Below are 17,837 nucleotides of genomic sequence, written 5' to 3'. Positions count from 1 at the left end.
TGGGATTCCAGGTGTGAGCCACCACACCTGACCTCACTTGATCATTAAGCAAAATATGGTACACCCGGTTATCAATCCCAGGCGAGCAGAACACTGAACACTGGTTACCAACACCGAAGGAATGACTCCCACCACATGGAGGATTGCAAAGATCATCACTGTGCCAACCGACAAGAATAAAACTCCAAATGTCTCCACTCAATGCACCTTGTATCAGAGTTGTGCAAAACAATGCAGTCAAGCCATGGGTGGAGCCATGCTTTAGTTACAGAGCAAGATCAGCTTCCTGGCAGCCAGTGCAGGGAAATTGGCTATGCGTACCCCTCTCGTGCGCTGAGTTTGCCACAGGGAAAGACAGTCTCACAGAGACAATAAGCCAGCACAGGTTACATGGGCTCTTTTTTCTTTTCTCTTTTTTTTTTTTTGAGATAGAGTCTTGCTCTGTTGCCCAACTGGAGTGAAATGGCGCAATCTCGGCTCGCTGCAACCTCCATCTCCCAGGTTCAAGCGATTCTCCTGCCTCAGCTTCCTGAGTATCTGGGATTACAAGCACCTGCCACCATGCCCAGCTAATTTTTGTATTTTTAGTAGAGACGGGGTTTCACCATGCTGACCAGGCTGGTCTCAAACCCTGACCTCAGGCGATCTGCCTGCCTGGGTCTCCCAAAGTGCTGGGATTAGAGGCATGAGCCACTGCGCCCGGCATCTTTTTTTAAAATTTGAGACAGGGTCTTGCTCTGTCACCCAGGCTGGAGTACAGTGGTGCAATCTTGGCTCACTACAACCTCCATCTCCCAGGTTCAAGCAATTCTCGTGCCTCAGCCTCCTGAGTAGCTGGGACTACAGATGTGTAGCACTCCACCAAGCTAATTTTTGTATTTTTAGTGTAGATGACGTTTTACTATGTTGGCCAGGCTGGTCTGTACTCCTGGCCTCAAGTGATCTGCCTGCCCCACAAAGTGTTGGGATTACAGATGTGAGCCACTACACCCAGCCGGGCTCTTTTATCTCTTGGTAAAGAGGTATTCCAGGCCCACGGTCTATTCTTATGAGGCCAAGTCAGGATTCAAGGACTACATGCATGAGACTGCACTTCCCAGCAATTATTACCCTAAATTATAAATGAGGAAGCTGAATTGCTGGGAAATCATGATTTCATCAATAAATAACAGTTCTTGACTGTCTGAGCCTGAATTTGTACTCTCATGTCTTAGTTTCATAAGCTGTATATTTTCAGTTATAACTTGAGACATAGTCTAGGCTCTATCAATTTGTTTCAGAAGTAGTGTTTGGATGCTCTTAGTGTCCTCTGTTAAAATCCCACTGTGGTAGTTTTTTGGTTTTTGTTGTTGAGACAGAGTTTCGCTCTGTCGCCCAGGCTAGTGTGCAATGGTGCAATCTCGGCTCACTGCAACCTTTGCCTCCATCGTTGAAGCAATTCTCCTGCCTCAGCTTCCAAGTAGCTGGGACTACAGGCACCTGCCACCATGCCTAATTTTTTTTTTTTTTTTTGTATTTTTAGTAGAGACAGGGTTTCACCATGTTAGCCAGGATGGTCTCAATCTCCTGGCCTCATGATTGGCCCGCCTCAGCCTCCCAAAGTGCTGGGATTACAGGCATGAGCCACGGTGCCCGGCCAATTTTGTATTTTTAGTAGAGACGGGGTTTCACCACGTTGGTCAGGCTGGTCTCGAACTCCTAACCTCAGATGATCCGCCCGCCTCGGCCTCCCAAAGTGCTGGGATTACAGGCATGAGCCACGACGCCCGGCTGTTTTTTGTTTGTTTTAGACGGGGGTCTCACTGTGCTGCCCAAGCTGATCTCAAACTCCCAGGTTCCAGGGATCCTCCTACCTCAGCCTCCCGAGTAGCTAGGTTTGCAAGTGTACATTACCATGCCCAGCTGATGTGATGGTGTTTCTAATGTTCCTGCACCATTTCTGCCTCCATAACTTTCTTACCCCTATGAAATTTTAAAATGTATTTTAGAAAGATTACTTTGTCCTTCAATAAAAACTGTTTTCCAGATTTAACATATTTTGAGGTATATTAAATATATAGACCGTGTTGTGAAACTTTTCTTTACATTTTTTTTACAGATGGAATCTCTATGAGTTGCCAAGGCTGGTCTCGAACTCTTGTCCTCAAAGGATCCTCCCACCTTGGCCTCCAGAAGTGCTGTGATTACTCACATGAGCCATCGTGCCTGGCTAAGATGTTTTTACTTTTTTCTTTTTTGAAACAGTCTCACTCTGTTGCACAGGCTGGAGTGCAGTGGCTGGATCTCAACTTACTGCAACTGCCACCTCCCGACTGCAAGCAATTCTCCTGCCTCAGCTTCCTGACTCTGGCTAAGACGTTTTATAGGACACCATTCTCACCAATAAATGGAGTTCTGAAAGGATAAACAAGAAAATATTAACAATCATTAATTCCGTGGAGTAGAACTAAATGAGGGAGTGCAAAGAAGTTCCTATATATCCTATTTTTACACTACTGTGGTTTTAAAGTTTTTGTAATGGACATTGATTTTATTTCAGAAAAAAGTCAATAAATAAATTACCAACCTCTGGAAATGTCTTGAGACTGAAAGGGAAATCCATTGTAGAAGCTAATGAGTTCAGAGCATTCTGCAACTTGTCAATATATCTCTAAACATCCCTTCCAGGCCTGGCGCGGTGGCTCACGCCTCTAATCCCATCATTTTGAGAGGCCGAGGCGGGAAGGTAACTTGAGGTCAGGGGTTCGAGACCATCCTGACCAACATAGTGAAGCCCCATCTCTACTAAAAATACAAAATTAGCTGGGTGTGGTAGCGCATGCCTGTAATCCCAGCTGCTAGGGAGGCAGAGACAGGAGAATCATTTGAACCTGGAAGGTGGAGGTTGCAGTGACCTGAAATGGTATCACTGCACTCCAGCCTGGGCCTCAGAGTGACATCTCCAAAAAAATAAGAAACAACAGGCCGGGCATCGTGGTTCACACCTATAATCCCAGCACTTTGGGAGGCCGAGGCGGGTGGATCACCTGAGGTTGGGAGTTCAAGCCAGCCTGACCAACATGGAGAAACCCCATCTCTACTAAAAATACAAAATTAGCCAAGTGTAGTGGCGCATGCCTGTAACCCCAGCTACTTGGGAGGCTAAGGCAGGAGAATAGCTTGAACCTGGAGGCGGAGGTTGCAGTGAGCCGAGATCGTGCCATTGCACCCTAGCCTGGGCAACAAGAGCAAAACGCTGTCTCAAAAATAAACAAACAAACAAATATTTTAGGCCGGGCGCTGTGGCTCACGCTTGTAATCCCAGCACTTTGGGAGGCCGAGGCGGGCAGATCACGAGGTCAGGAGATCGAGACCACAGTGAAACCCTGTCTCTACTAAAAATACAAAAAAAAATTAGCCGGGCGTAGTGGCGGGCGCCTGTAGTCCCAGCTACTCGGAGAGGCTGAGGCAGGAGAATGGCTTGAACCCTGGAGGCGGAGCTTGCGGTGAGCCCAGATTGCGCCACTGCACTCCAGCCTGGGCAACAGAGCGAGACTCTGTCTCAAAATAAATAAATAAATAAATATTTTAAAAACAACAAAAACAAAAACACACACAAAAAATCAAGGCTGAGGCAGGAGAATCGCTTGAACCTAGGAGGCCGAGGTTGCAGTGAGCCAAGATCACACCACTGCACTCCAGCTTGGGCAACAAAGCAAGACTCTTGTCTCAAAAAAAAAAAAAAATTAATACTGATTAATCAATATTAATCAATATTGATAACAGAATTCCATCAAGATTACTACTCAGGCTGAGTGTGGTGGCCCATGCCTGTAATCCCAGCACTTTAGGAGGCTGAGGCGGACGGATCACGAGGTCAGGAGATTCAGACCATCCTGGCCAACATGGAGAAACCCTGTCTCTACTAAAAATACAAACATTAGCTGGGTCTCAAAAAAAAAAAAAGAGAAATTGGCCAGGTGCAGTGGCTCATGCTTGTAATCCCTGCACTTTGGGAGACTGAGGCGGGTGGATCACAAGGTCAGGAGTTCAAGACCAGCCTGGCCAACACACTGAAACCCTGTCTCTACTAAAAATACAAAAATGGCCAGGCGCAGTGGCTCACGCCTGTAATCCCAACACTTTGCCAGGCTGAGGCGGGTGGATCACCTGAGGTCAGGAGTTTGAGACCAGCCTGACCAACAAGGTGAAACTCGTCTCTACTAAAAATACAAAAAATTAACTGGCGTGGTGGCAGGCGCCTGTAGTCCCAGCTACTCAGGAGGCTGAAACAGGAGAATGGCGTGAACCCGGGAGGCGGAGGTTGCAGTAAGCCAAGATCGCGCTGAGAGGTGACAGCCTGCTGGCAGTCCTCACAGCCCTCACTGGCTCTCGGCACCTCCTCTGCCTGGGCTCCCACTTTGGCGGCACTTGAGGAGCCCTTCAGCCCGCCGCTGCACTGTGGGAGCCCCTTCCTGGGCTGGCCGAGGCCGGAGCAGGCTCCCTCAGCTTGCTGGGAGGTGTGGAGAGAGAGGCGTGGGTGGGAATCCGGGCTGCGCGCGGTGCTCGCGAGCCAGCATGAGTTCCGGGTGGGTGTGGGCTCGGCGGCCCCGCACTCGCATCGGCCTGCCGGCCCTGCAGGCCCCGGGCAATGAGGGGCTTAGCACCTGGGCCAGTAGCTGCGGAGGGTGTGCTGGGTCCCCCAGCAGTGCTGGCCCACCGGCGCTGCGCTAGATTTCTTGCAGGGCATTAGCTGCCTTCCTGTGGGGCAGGGCTCGGGACCTGCAGCCCGCCATGCCTGAGCCTCCCCGTTCTGCCTCCATGGGCTTCTGTGAAGCCCGAGCCTCCCTGACAAGTGCCGTCCCCTGCTCCACGGCACCCAGTCCCATCGGCCACCCAAGGGCTGAGGAGTGTGGGCCCAGGGCACGGGACTGGCAGGCAGCTCCACCTGCAGCCCCAGTGCGAGACCCACTGGGTGAAGCCAGCTGGGCTCTTGAGTCTAGTGGGAACTTGGAGAACCTTTATGTCTAGCTAAAGAATTGTAAATACACCAATCGGCACTCTGTATCTAGCTCAAGGTTTGTAAACACACCAATCAGCCCCCTGTGTCTAGCTCAGGGTTTGTGAATGCACCAATTGACACTCTGCATCTAGCTACTCTGTGGGGACTTGGAAAACCTTTGTGTGGACACTCCGTGTCTAGCTAATCTGGTGGGGACGAGGAGAACCTTTGTGTCTAGCTCAGGGATTGTAAACGCACCAATCAGCGCTCTGTCAAAACAGACCACTGGGCTCTACCAATCAGCAGGATGTGGATAGGGCCAGATAAGAGAATAAAAGCAGGCTGCCGGAGCTAGCAGTGGCAACCTGCTGGGGTTCCCTTCCAGAGTGGGGAAGCTTCGTTCTTTCTCTGCAATAAATTTTACTGCTGTTTGCTTTTTGGGTCCACACTGCTTTTATGAGCTGTAACACTCACCTGTGAAGGTTTGCAGTTTCACTCTTGAAGCTAGCGAGGCCTCGAGCCCACCGGGAGGAACCAACAGCTCCCCATGTACCGCCTTAAGAGTTGTAATACTCCGCTGGGCGCTGTGGCTCACGCTTGTAATCCCGGCACTTTGGGAGGCCGAGGCGGGTGAATCACGAGGTCAGGAGATGGAGACCAAGGTGAAACCCCGTCTGTAATAAAAAATACAAAAAATTAGCCGGGTGTGGTGGCGGGCGCTTGTAGTCCCAGCTACTCGGAGAGGCTGAGGCAGGAGAATGGCGTGAACCCGGGAGGCGGAGGTTGCAGTGAGCCGAGATTGCGCCACTGAACTTAAGCCTGGGCGACAGCGAAACTCCTCCAAAAAAAAAAAAAAAAAAAGTTGTAATACTCACCGCGAAGGTCTGCAGCTTCACTCCTGAGCCAGCAAGACCACGAACCCACCAGAAGGAAGAAACTCCGAACACATCTCAAAAGGAACAAACTCCAGACGCGTCACCTTAAGAGCTGTAACAGTCACCGCAAGGGTGTGCGGCTTCATTCTTGAAGTGAGACCAAGAATCCACCAGTTCTGGACACAGCGCTACTGCACTCCAGCCTGAGCAATGAAGTAAGACTCCCTCTCAATGAAAAATTAAAACAAAGATATTTACTTGAGGCCAGCGTAGGCAGTGGCTCACACCTGTAACCTCAGCACTTTGGGAGGCTGAGGCAGGCAAGTCGCTTGAGATCAGGGGTTCAAGACCAGCCTGGCCAACATGGCTAAACCCCATCTCTACTAAAACTACTAAAATTAGTCCAGTGTAGTGATGCACGGCTGTAATCCCAGCTACTTGGGAGGCTGAAGATGGAGAATCACTTGAACCCAATCACTTGAACTGCAGGCAGAGGCTGCAGTGAGCCGAGATCCGGCCACTGTACTCCAGCCTGGGTGGTGAGTGAGGCTGTCTCAAAAAAAAAACTTACTTGAGACTTGTTCACCGTATGGAAGTTGTTTCTCATTTCAAGTTTAAAAAAAAAAACAAATAAAAACTAGTACCCTTAAATGCTCTCTTGGCTAGGCGTGGTGGCTCATGCCTGTAATCCCAGCACCTTGGGAGGCCAAGGTGGGCGGATCACAAGGTCAGGAGTTCAAGACCATGCTGGCCAACATAGTGAAACCCTGTCTCTAGTAAAAATACAAAAATTAGCTGAACATGGTGATGGGTGCCTGTAACCCCAGCTACTCAATAGGCTGAGTGGGGAGAATCACTGGAACCAGGAGTCGGAGGTTGCAGTGAGCCAAGATCATGCCATTGCACTCCAGCCTGGGTGACAAAAGCAAGTCTCAGTCTCAAAAAACAAAAAAAACCCCAAAACCAAAGAAAAGAAACCACAAATGCTTTCTTTTTCTTTTTCTTTTTTTTTTTTTTTTTTGAGAGGGAGTCTTTGCTCTGTTGCCCAGGCTGGAGTGCAGTGGTGTGATCTCGGCTCACTGCAACTCAGCCTCCTGGTTTCACGCCATTCTCCTGCCTCAGTCTCCTGAGTAGGTGGCATTACAGGCGCCCGCCACCATGCCTGGCTAATTTTTTACATTTTTAGTAGAGATGGGGTTTCAGCGTGTTAGCCAGGATGGTCTTGATCTCCTGACCTCATGATCCGCCTGCCTCAGACTCCCAAAGTGCTGAGATTACAGGCATGAGCCACCACGCCCGGCCTCTTTTTCTCTCTTTTTTTTTTTTGAGATGGGGTCTCTCTCTGTCACCAGGTTGGAGTGCAGTCTCGGCTCACAGCCTCTGCCTCCCAGGTTCATGCCATTCTCCTGCCTCAGTCTACCGAGCAGCTGGGATTACAGGCGCCCACCACCACGCCGGGCTAATTTTTTGTATTTTTAGTAGAGACAAGGTTTCACCATGTTGGCCAAGATGGTCTTGATCTCTTGACCTCGCGATCTACCTGCCTTGGCCTCCCAAAGTGCTGGGATTACAGGCGTGAGCCACTGCGCCCAGCCTGAATTTCCTTTTCAACATCACACTATGTGCCATAAGTTTCAACTCTTTCTTTCACATAATTAAACTCATTTACTCCTGGAGGCTGGGATCTCTTGCTCCTTCTTCCTCCAACCCCTTTGCAATAACTGAAATACTCTGATGTCCTGCAATATTTTAAGTATAATATTTATTTATTTTTGTAAAAAGCTTTTGATACTAGTGAAGTGCCATAGTGGGGGGGTGGGGTGGGGAAGAGTAGAACAAAGTGCTGGGATTACAGGCATAAGCCTGGTCGCCTGGTTGCCCATTTTTATGGTTATTACTTGATGATATGCTAAACAACGGGAGGATTATTCATTCCTCCCCTTTTCGGACCATATAGCGTAACTTCCCCAGGTTGCCTTGGCATTCCTAAGCTGTCATGGCGCTGATGGGAGTGTAGTAATGAGGATGACCAGAGGTAACTCTCACCGCCATTTTGGTTTTGGTAGGTTTTCGCTGGCTCCTTTACTGCAACCTGTTTTATCAGCAAGGTCTTTATGACCTGTATTTTGTGCTGACCTCCTATCTCATCCTATGACTTAGAACACCTTAACCATCTGGGAATGCAGCCCAGTAGGTTTCAGCCTCATTTTACCCAGCTCCTTTTTAAGATGGAGTCGTTCTGGTTCACATGGCTCTGATAGTAATCTGCTCCCTAAGTGTTAGTTGCCGTGTTCTCTCCCACAACTCCCTCCTGTTGCACCCCTGCCTTTGAGTCCTGCCAAACAGCAGTATTGGAACCCATCATTTTCTCTCATGCCTTTACCCAAACTGTTAGTTTTCTGGAATTCCCTTCTCTCCACATTTTTCCTTCTCAGATCACTGAAGATCGTCCAGTCTTCCCTGCCCATCCCTTCCCGACCCCATCCTCCATTATTTGTACTCTCTTAGCATCCAGCACACTTTTTTTCAGTACTTATCACACAACATTATAATTGTTTTTTTGGTCTATTTTGACCTACTCTATTAAATCGTTAGCTCATTTTAACACATCCTTATGCCAGCCTGTTCCAACAAATCTGAAGTCAGACAGCTTCCTAAACCTCAACTTTATTCAAATTGCTTTCCTTGGCAAAGAACATAGTAAGTTGGCCTTCAAGCCACCAATCCCCTTCCCTTTGGTCTTTCACTCCGGAGGCTCTTACCCTAGACACAATGGGTCAGGGAGCGGGGGATGGGGGAATTCAGCTCAGGCTTTTATGCAAAGTCCCCCTTCAGCAAAGAACAAAGCTTCTGGTACCTGCCCTTTGGACAGCTTTGGGCAAGCTCAGCCTTGGTCAGTCTTGGTGGCCTTGACAGCCCCCACTTAACAAACTGTGCTGATTAAGAAAGACAGGAGGGCAAGTTTTTCCCTTTTTTAAAGAAGTCATCCTATTTCTAATGAGACATGGACTACCTGCCTGAAGCATGATGTACCTAGTTCCACTAACCTCCTCCCCGACATCCCCATTCTGACTCTTCTCCAGAATGGAGGTCTGAGAAGAAAAAAGATATGTCGCATTTCATCTCCTGGCTTCGCACCCAGCAACGCTTCTACTCTCAACAGTTGGAGTCTTTGCATTGTGAACAAAAGTCAGCTTGCGTAGGAGCAAAGCCAGCTGCTCCTGGTGCAGACCCAGGAGCGGAGTGCAGAAGAGAATGAGTCAGAGTTGTGTCTTCAAAAATTACATAATTGGGATTTGCTAAGAGCTTACTTTTCTGTTTGGGAAATTGGAAAAGAGAAAGAAAACTTACGTTTATTTCTTTTTTTTTTTTTTTTCGAGACGGAGTCTCACTGTCACCCAGACTGGAGTGCAGTGGCACAATCTCGGTTCACTGCAACCTCTGCTTCCTGGGTTCAAGCAACTTTCCTGCCTCAGCACCCCCGAGTAGCTGGGATTACAGGCGTGTGCCACTACAGCCCGGTTAATTTTTTTGTATGTTTTAGTAGAGACGGGGTTTCATCATGTTGGCCAGGCTGATCTCGAACTCCTGACCTCAGAGTTATTCGCCCACCTCAGCCTCCCAAAGTGCTGGGATTACAGGTGTGAACCTTCGCACCTGGCCAGGTTTCTTGAATGTTAGGTTTGGGAATAGAAAGGAAAATGGAAAACTTTAGACTTTTTTTTTTTTTTTTTGAGATGGAGTCTCACTCCGTCTCCCAGGCTAGAGTGCAGTGGCGCGATCTCAGCTCACTGCAACCTCTGCCTCCCGGGTTCAAGCGATTTTCCTGCCTCAGCCTCCTGAGTAGCTGGGACTACAGGTCCGTGCTACCACACCCAGCTAGTTTTTTGTATTTTTAGTAGAGACGGGGTTTCATTGTGTTAGCCAGGATGGTCTCCATCTCCTGACCTCGTGATCCGCCCGCCTTGGCCTCCCAAAGTGCTGGGATTACAGGCGTAAACCACAGCACCCGGCCGCTTTAGACCATTTATGTCCATAAATGTTAGTGCTGGAACCCAACTCTAAAAACTTTATTCCTTTGGAAAACATACCTCCCTCTCACCTCAAAAAAACAAACAAACAAATAAACCGAGACACACAAGATGGGCATGGGGTAATGTTGAAAGACATGACAATATCATCATTCCTGATTTAAAAGCTGGAAACGTGGTGAACCTCGAAGTATTTATTGCTGGGTTTGTTTTCAGGTTCTGTTGCCCGGTTTTCTAGTTCCCCACCTAGTCTGAGTTACTCTGCAGCTACTTTTGCATTACAATGGCCTTGGTGAGACTGGCAGACGGGATTAACAGAGAATTCACAAGGGTGGGGGCGTGTCCCCCCCAGGAGGGGTGGGTCTAAGGGTGATAGAGCCTTCATTATAAATCTAGAGATTCCAGGACTTTAGCGTTTTTCTGGACTGAGCTGGTTTCCTCCTGTTATTGTGGAGGCGACTCACTTCATCACAACTTCTTGATACTTTCGCTTCTGGAGGTCATATTTCTCTAAGATCTTCCAGAAAAAAGTCTTAAAGCCATCTTAGCCTTTTTTCCAGTCCAGCTCTTAAATTTTTCCCACTCTTCCCCAATAATGACATGAGTGTGGATCCAGCTTGTCCATAAAGCCTGCCTTGCTCTGAAGCATCTGACTGTAAAGACTGGTCACCTACACATGTGGTTTGTGGGCCTGAAGAAAACAATCCATCCTTGCAAATGTCTTCTGCTGAGATACCTCACACAGAGACTGGTAAGAAAGAAATTTATCCTTGAAAGAAAGGCCAAGTTCCTTAAGAGAAAAGGGAAGGAGAGAGGGTTAATGGATCATTTCACTCTTGAGCAATAATACCCCATTACTATAAGCAAGTGTTAATATCAACTAATCCTCTGAAAAAACCCCCCTTTCAATTGTAACTTGGTGGCACCTGCCCTTTGAACTATGTCCCAGGTCTCAGGAGTGTGCACTGAGTTGAAGGACACAGAATTCGGCAGTTGAACAATATGCAGTAAATTTGAGAACCTATGGGCTTAGGCATGGTGGAAACAAAAATGTATCATTGGCTGGGCCCGGTGGCTCACGCCTGTAATCCCAGCACTTTGGGAGGCCAAGGTGGGTGGATCACAAGGTCAGGAGATCGAGACCGTCCTGGCTAACACGGTGAAATCCCATCTCTACTAAAAATACAAAAAATTAGCCGGGCGTGGTGGAGGGCACCTGTAGTCCCAGCTACTCGGGAGGCTGAGGCAGGAGAATGGTGCGTGAACCTGGGAGGCGGAGCTTGCAGTGAGCCGAGATTGCACCACTGCACTCCAGCCTGGGTGACAGAGCGAGACTCCGTCTCAAAAAAAAAAAAAATGTATCATTATAGTTAAATGAAGGTGATGTGTACATCTTCACATAGCACTGGACACACAGCTATAGCAGATTTATTGCTAATTAACCAGAAGACCTAACATCATAGCTCAGGGATAAGCATGATTCTTTTGTTTTGCCAAAAATGGCATGGCAAATCATGGTGAGATTTCTGTAATTAATATATAATGTATGTAATTACCTTCTTTCTATGTCAGTAACAGCTGTCTCTTCTCCATTCTCTGGGTTTGTGGATGTTACTGGGCAGCTCTGAGTTTGGAAGCACCTCCTATGATTACTTCTCATAAGTCCTGGGAAGTGTTGACCCAACTTTATGGTAAAGATAATTCCAGAAATTTTAATCTACTGACAGTCAAACAGAACGTAGCTAGAAGTCCAGTTTGGCTTCAAAACCTGTGCTAGTACTCATGCTTCTGCCTGGTAGCTGCAAGGGGTGGAGGATACTCAGGATACTCATAAAGCCGCTACCACTCTTTTGAAAATCAATTTTTCAGTAGTTTTCAAAAATTTAAAAATGAACCAACTTTAGTTACAAAATCAGTATATGCCAGGCCCTATGCTAGACCATTTTAATTGGTTTCCTCATTTTAATAAACTCTTTGGAGAGAGCTAGTAAAGGGAAGTCCTGGATTGAAACAGAAGTCTATCAAAATTCACATATCCTACTGGTTCTAGCATTGAGAGCTGGGCAGTGAGTTGCTGGCTTTATTTTTTATTTTTTAAGACACAATCTTGGGCCAGGCGTGGTGGCTCATGCCTGTAATCCCAGCACTTTGGGAGGCCGAGGCAAGTGGATCACCTGAGGTCAGGAGTTCGAGACCAGCCTGGGTAACCTGGTGAAACCCTGTCTCTATTAAAAATACAAAAAACTTAGCTGGGCGTCGTGGCAGGCGCCTGTAATCCCAGCTCCTCCAGAGGCTGAGGCAGGAGAATCACCTGAACCCGGGAGGCGGAGGTTGCAGTGAGCTGGGATTGCACCATTGTACTCCAGCCTGGGCGACAGAGGGAAACTGTCTCAAAAAAAAAAAAAAAAAAAAAGACAGTCTCATTCTGCTGCCTAGGCTGGAGTGCAGTGGTGCGACATCGGCTCACTGCAACCCTCACCTCCCCCGTTCAAGTGATTCTCCTGCCTCAGCCTCCCTAGTAGCTGGGATTACAGTCTTGTGCCACCACTCCCAGCTAATTTTTGTAATTTGTAGTAGAGATGGGAATTCACCATGTTGGCCACACTGGTCTTGAACCCCTGACCTCAAGTGACCTGCCCGCCTCCGCCCTCCAAAGTGCTGGGATTACAGGTGTGAGCCACCACGCCCAGCCGAGATACTGGTTATATAGGATCCCCAGATTCATGTCATTTAAAAAATCACGTAGGTGGCGATGAAGATCATAAACAGAAAGTGATTTAGGGTGAGATGCAATAGGGGGGAATTGGTGGATCTCTGTTCTGACCTATTAATAGCCAGTGTGTGGGCTTTTGAGCATCAATTTAAAGTAAAAAGTGGTATCCCCGCTTAGCAATGACATTGGCCCCGCCATTACAGATCTCTCCCAGCTTGGTCCACTATGTGCAAAATACTGATAAGACTTCTTGGATTAACATGGTACAAAGCTTGCCGAAGTGTCCAGGGTTGGTTAAGAAGGTGCTTATTGGCTGGGTGTGGTGGCTCACTGTTGTAATCCTAGCACTTTGGGAGGCCGAGGCGAACAGATTGCCAGAGTTCAGGAGTTTGAGACCAGCCTGGGCAACACCATGAAACCCCCATCTCTACTAAAATACAAAAAATTAGCCTGGCATAGCGGCGTGCGCCTATACTCCCAGCTACTCGGGAGGCTGAGGCAGGAGAATTGCTTGAACCTGGGAGGTGGAGGTTGCCAGTGAGCTGAGGTTGCACCACTGCACTCCAGTCTGGGTGACAGAGCGAGACTCCGTCTCACAAAAAAAAAAAAAAAGAAGATGCTTGTCATGGGCCGGGCGCAGTGGCTCACGCCTGTAATCCCAGCACTTTGGGAGGCCTAGGCGGGCAGATCACGAGGTCAGGAGTTCAAGACCAGCCAGGCCAACACAGTGAAACCCTGTCTCTACTAAAAATACAGGCAAATTAGCCGGACATGGTGGCGCGAGCCTGTAACCCCAGCTACTTGGGAGACTAAGGCAGGAGAATCGCTTGAACCCGGGAGGTGGAGGTTGCTGCCAGCTGAGATTGCGCCACTGCACTCCAGCTTGGGCAACAGAGTGAGACTTTGTCTCAAAAAAAAAAAAAAAAAAAAAAAAAAGAAGGTGCTTATTGGCCGGGCTCAGTGTCTCACACCTGTAATCCCAGCACTTTTGGACGCCAAGGCGGCTAGATCACTCAAGGTCAGGAGCTCAGTATCAGCCTGCCCAACATGGTGAAACACTGTCTCTACTAAAAATACAAAAAAATTTGCCAGGCATGGTAGCGGGCGCCTGTAATCACACCTAATCAGGAAGCTGAGGTACGAGAATCTCTTTTTTTTTTTTCTTTTTGAGACAGAGTTCTGCTTTTGTTGCCCAGGCTGTAGTGCAATGGCGCGAACTCGGCTCACCGCAACCTCCATCTCACAGGTTCAAGTGATTCTCCTGCCTCAGCCTCCCAAGTAGCTGGGACTAACAGGCATGTGTCACCATGCCAGGCTAATTTTGTATTTTTAGTAGAGACGGGGTTTCTCCGTGTTGGTCAGGCTGGTCTCGAACTCCTGACCTCAGGTGATCCACTTGCCTCGGCCTCCCAAAGTGCTGGGATTACAGGCGTGAGGCACCGCCCTCGCTGAGAAGCTCTTGAACCTGGGAAGCGGAGGTTGCAGTGAGCGGAGATCACCCTACTGCACTCCAGCCTGGGCGTCAGAGCAAGACTCTGTCTCTAAATAAATAAATAAATAAGAAGGTGCTTATTACTTAGATCTGGGGTTGTGGGGATTAACAAAGTACTTCGAAAACAATTTTTTTAACAGGATATTTTAATATTTGAAAAAAGTTTTAAAGAAAAGCATCCTTTTATTTGTTCCCAACAGTCTCTCCTCTTCCTTCCTCCATGGATCTGCTTATTCAGGACAGTCTTGATTCTTCCACTAGTCCCAAAGGCAAACAGCCCACTTCTGCAGAGAAGAGTGCCACAAAAAAGGAAGACAAGGTCCTGGTCAAGAAACAGAAGACCAGAACTGTGTTCTCTTCCACCCAGCTGTGTGTACTCAATGATAGATTTCAGAGACAGAAATACCTCAGCCTCCAGCAGATGCAAGAACTCTCCAACATCCTGAACCTCAGCTACAAACAGGTAGGCTTGTTTTGTCGTTGCAATAAGGTGAACAAAAATTGGACTAATTTGCATGGCTAAGATCTCTGTGGATGCACATAGATGTGTGTGGTATGTGTCAGCACACCCCCTCTTGCAAATAATTTAAGTATGGAGATGAGATATGTTATGGCTTAACCCTTCAAACTTCACCTCAATAGAGTTTTTATTTTATTTTATTTTGAGATGGAGTCTGGGGCTCTGTCATCCAGGCTGGATTCACTGTGGCACAATCTTGGCTCACTGCCTCAGCCTCCCGAGTAGCTGGGATTACAGGCGCCTGCCACCACGCCCAGCTAATTTTTGTATTTCAGTAGAGATGGGGTTTCACCATGTTGGCCAGACTGGTCTTGAACTCCTAACCTGAGGTGATCTGCCTACCTTGGCCTACCAAAGTGCTGAGATTACAGACATGAGCCACCGTGCCCGGCCTCAATAGAGTTTTTAAAAAAAGTAACAAAGCCTCCCAATTCCAAACAATAGGAACATATCTTCATCACACCAATTTGTACTTTATTTCTTATACTTGAGGTTAGATTCTAAACCTTAAAGATATCCAAACTAGTATTAGATCTACTTATCTATAGCCAGAGACAGCTTCTATCAAGTTGTCCTTAACAGCCAAGGTTATTAAAATGTCTTTTCTCCAGGAAGATCCAACAGGAAAAAAGAAAGAAACCTCTCTAATTAGGCTCCAACCATACCCCACCCTCTGTCAAACTGACTGGATAGGCATAATGGAAACCAGAACACGTAGTTTCCATACAAGAAAAATCCTATGAGGGATGGGAGGAGGGGAGAGGAAGGATTCAGCCAGTGTCCAGACTGAAATTGAGTAATATCAATTTCACTTATCTTCACACATCTTCAGGTCGCATGTTCGTGGAGTAGTTTAGGAATAAATCCATGGTTTGTGGAGTACTAAAATACCTAGCGGTCTGCTGTATTACATGAAGGCCTTCCCCAGCAGCTTCCAAGGCAGCCTCCAAGTCACTGGCAGGAGAATTTGGCTGGAACTGCATGCAGGACTGCAGAGATTCCTCTCCACAGTTATAGAAGGGACTGTTCCAGGCCTGATTGTTCCAGGATTGGGTGCACCAGGTCTGAGTGTTCCAGGAGTGGTTGCTCCAGGACTGGATGTTCTGGGGCTGGTTGCTCCAGGATGAATTGCTCCAGGTCTGGTTGCTCCACGTCGGAAGGTTCTTCACCTCTTTCTTTCATTAAATATCTATTACATGAATGTGATATAATTTAAACACTTTCTTTTCTTGCATAGACCAATATTGTGAAAATCTTCCCAATGTTTCCTTAATCAAAAAGAATTATGGGCCGGGCGCGGTGGCTCACACCTGTAATCCCAGCACTTTGGGAGGCCAAGGCAGGCAGATCACCTGAGGTCAGGAGTTCAAGACCAGCCTAGCCAACATGGTGAAACCCCCGTCTCTACTAAAAATACAAAAAATTGCCGGGCGTGGTAGTGGTTGCCTGTAATCACAGCTACTCAGGAGTCTGAGGCAGGAGAATTGCTTGAACCCATGAGGTGGAGGTTGCAGTGAGCTGAGATCTTGCCACTGCACTCCAGCCTGGGCGAAAGGGCAAGACTCTGTCTCAAAAAAAAAAAAAAGAAAGAAAGAAAAAAAGAATGACATAATTCCACTTTCCAGGTTAGGAGACTTCCTAACTTACACTGGTTCTCATTAAAATAAAAACTATCTCTTCTTTTTCCTTTTTTTCTTTCTGCCAGCAGCCTCCAGCTTCTTTTGCTTTTAGCCCTTATTTTCTATCGAAAATGTTCATTTCTCTTTTTTCTTTTTCTTTTTTTTTAAGACAGTCTTTCTCTGTTGCCCAGGCTGGAATGCAGCTGTGCAATCTTGGCTCACTGCAACCTCCACCTCCCAGGTGCAAGTGATTCTTCCATCTCCGTGCCTGAGTAGCTGGGACCATAGGCACACACCATTATGCCGGGCTAATTTTTTACCTTATTTTATGTTTTTGAGACGGAGTCTCGCTCTGTCGCCCAGGCTGGAGCACAGTGGCGCAATCTCAGCTCCCTGCAAGCTCCGCCTCCCAGGTTCAAGTCATTCTCCTGCCTCAGCCTCCTGAGTAGCTGGGACTACCAGCGTGCGCCGCCACGCCCAGCTAATTTTTTTTTTTGGTATTTTTAGTAGAGACGGAGTTTCACCGTATTAGCCAGGATGGTCTTGATCTCCTGACCTCATGATCTGCCCACCTCGGCCTCCCAAAGTGCTGTGATTACAGGCGTGAGCCACTGCATATGCCTGGCTAATTTTTTTAATTTTTGTAAAGACAGGGTTTCACCATTTTGGTGAGGCTGGCGTGAACTCCTGGGCTTAAGCAATTCGCCCACCTTGGCTTCCCTAAGTGTTGGGATTACAGGTGTGAGACATGGTGCCTGGCCAGGAATAAAAGTTAGTAATATTCTTTGATTCAAAGTACATCCGTATTACTAATATTTTGTAATTCCCGTCATTTTTTCCTGCAGGTGAAGACCTGGTTCCAGAACCAGAGAATGAAATCTAAGAGGTGGCAGAAACACAACTGGCTGAAGAATAGCAATGGTGTGACTCAGGTAACAGGAAACTTTATTCTGTTCTTTCCTTTTAGTGATCTTTCAATCTTGTCCATCCCTGAAACACACAACTCCAGTCACAGACAGTTCTGGTTGTCCTTGTACCCTTTCTGTTAATCCCTCCTTCTCTTTCAGAAAGCCTCAGCACCTACCTACCCCAGCCTCTACTCTTCCTACCACCAGGGATGCCTGGTGAACGCGACTGGGAACCTTCCAATGTGGAGCAACCAGACCTGGAGCAATTCAACCTGGAGCAACCAGACCCAGAACATCCAGTCCTGGAGCAACCACTCCTGGAACACTCCAGACCTGGTGCACCCAATCCTAAGGATTATGTAGATTAAATGAAAAAGCTTTAGTGGCTGGGCACAGTGGCTCACACCTGTAATCCCAGCACTTTGGGAGGCCAAGGCGGGTGGATCACCTGAGGGCGGAAGTTCAAGACCAGCGTGACCAACAGGGAGAAACTCCGTCTCTACTAAAAATAGAAAAATTAGCTGGGCATGATGGCTCATTCCTGTAATCCCAGCTACTCGAAGGCTGAGGCAGGAGAATTGCTTGAACCTGGGAGGCGGAGGTTGTGGTGAGCAGAGTTCGCGCCATTGTACTCCACCCTGGGCAACAAGAGCGAAACTCCATCTCCAAAAAAAAAAAAAAGCTTTCATGTGTTACTT

General features: G+C 47.7%; 1 protein-coding gene across 1 annotated transcript; it reads left to right on the top strand.

Annotated features, from left to right (window-relative positions):
* Positions 1-10,021: 10,021 nt before the first annotated feature.
* On the top strand, positions 10,022-17,491 carry LOC116812450 (homeobox protein NANOG-like). Its single transcript, XM_058442875.1, is given in 5 exon segments — positions 10,022-10,638; positions 14,293-14,555; positions 17,077-17,163; positions 17,347-17,466; positions 17,468-17,491. Coding segments are annotated over 5 exon segments (528 nt in total). The 5' UTR covers positions 10,022-10,604.
* Positions 17,492-17,837: the final 346 nt, after the last annotated feature.

This window comes from Hylobates moloch, unplaced genomic scaffold (assembly GCF_009828535.3).
Source record: "Hylobates moloch isolate HMO894 unplaced genomic scaffold, HMol_V3 SCAFFOLD_8, whole genome shotgun sequence".
NCBI lineage: Eukaryota > Metazoa > Chordata > Mammalia > Primates > Hylobatidae > Hylobates > Hylobates moloch.
This window is presented reverse-complemented; position numbering and strand designations above follow the sequence as displayed.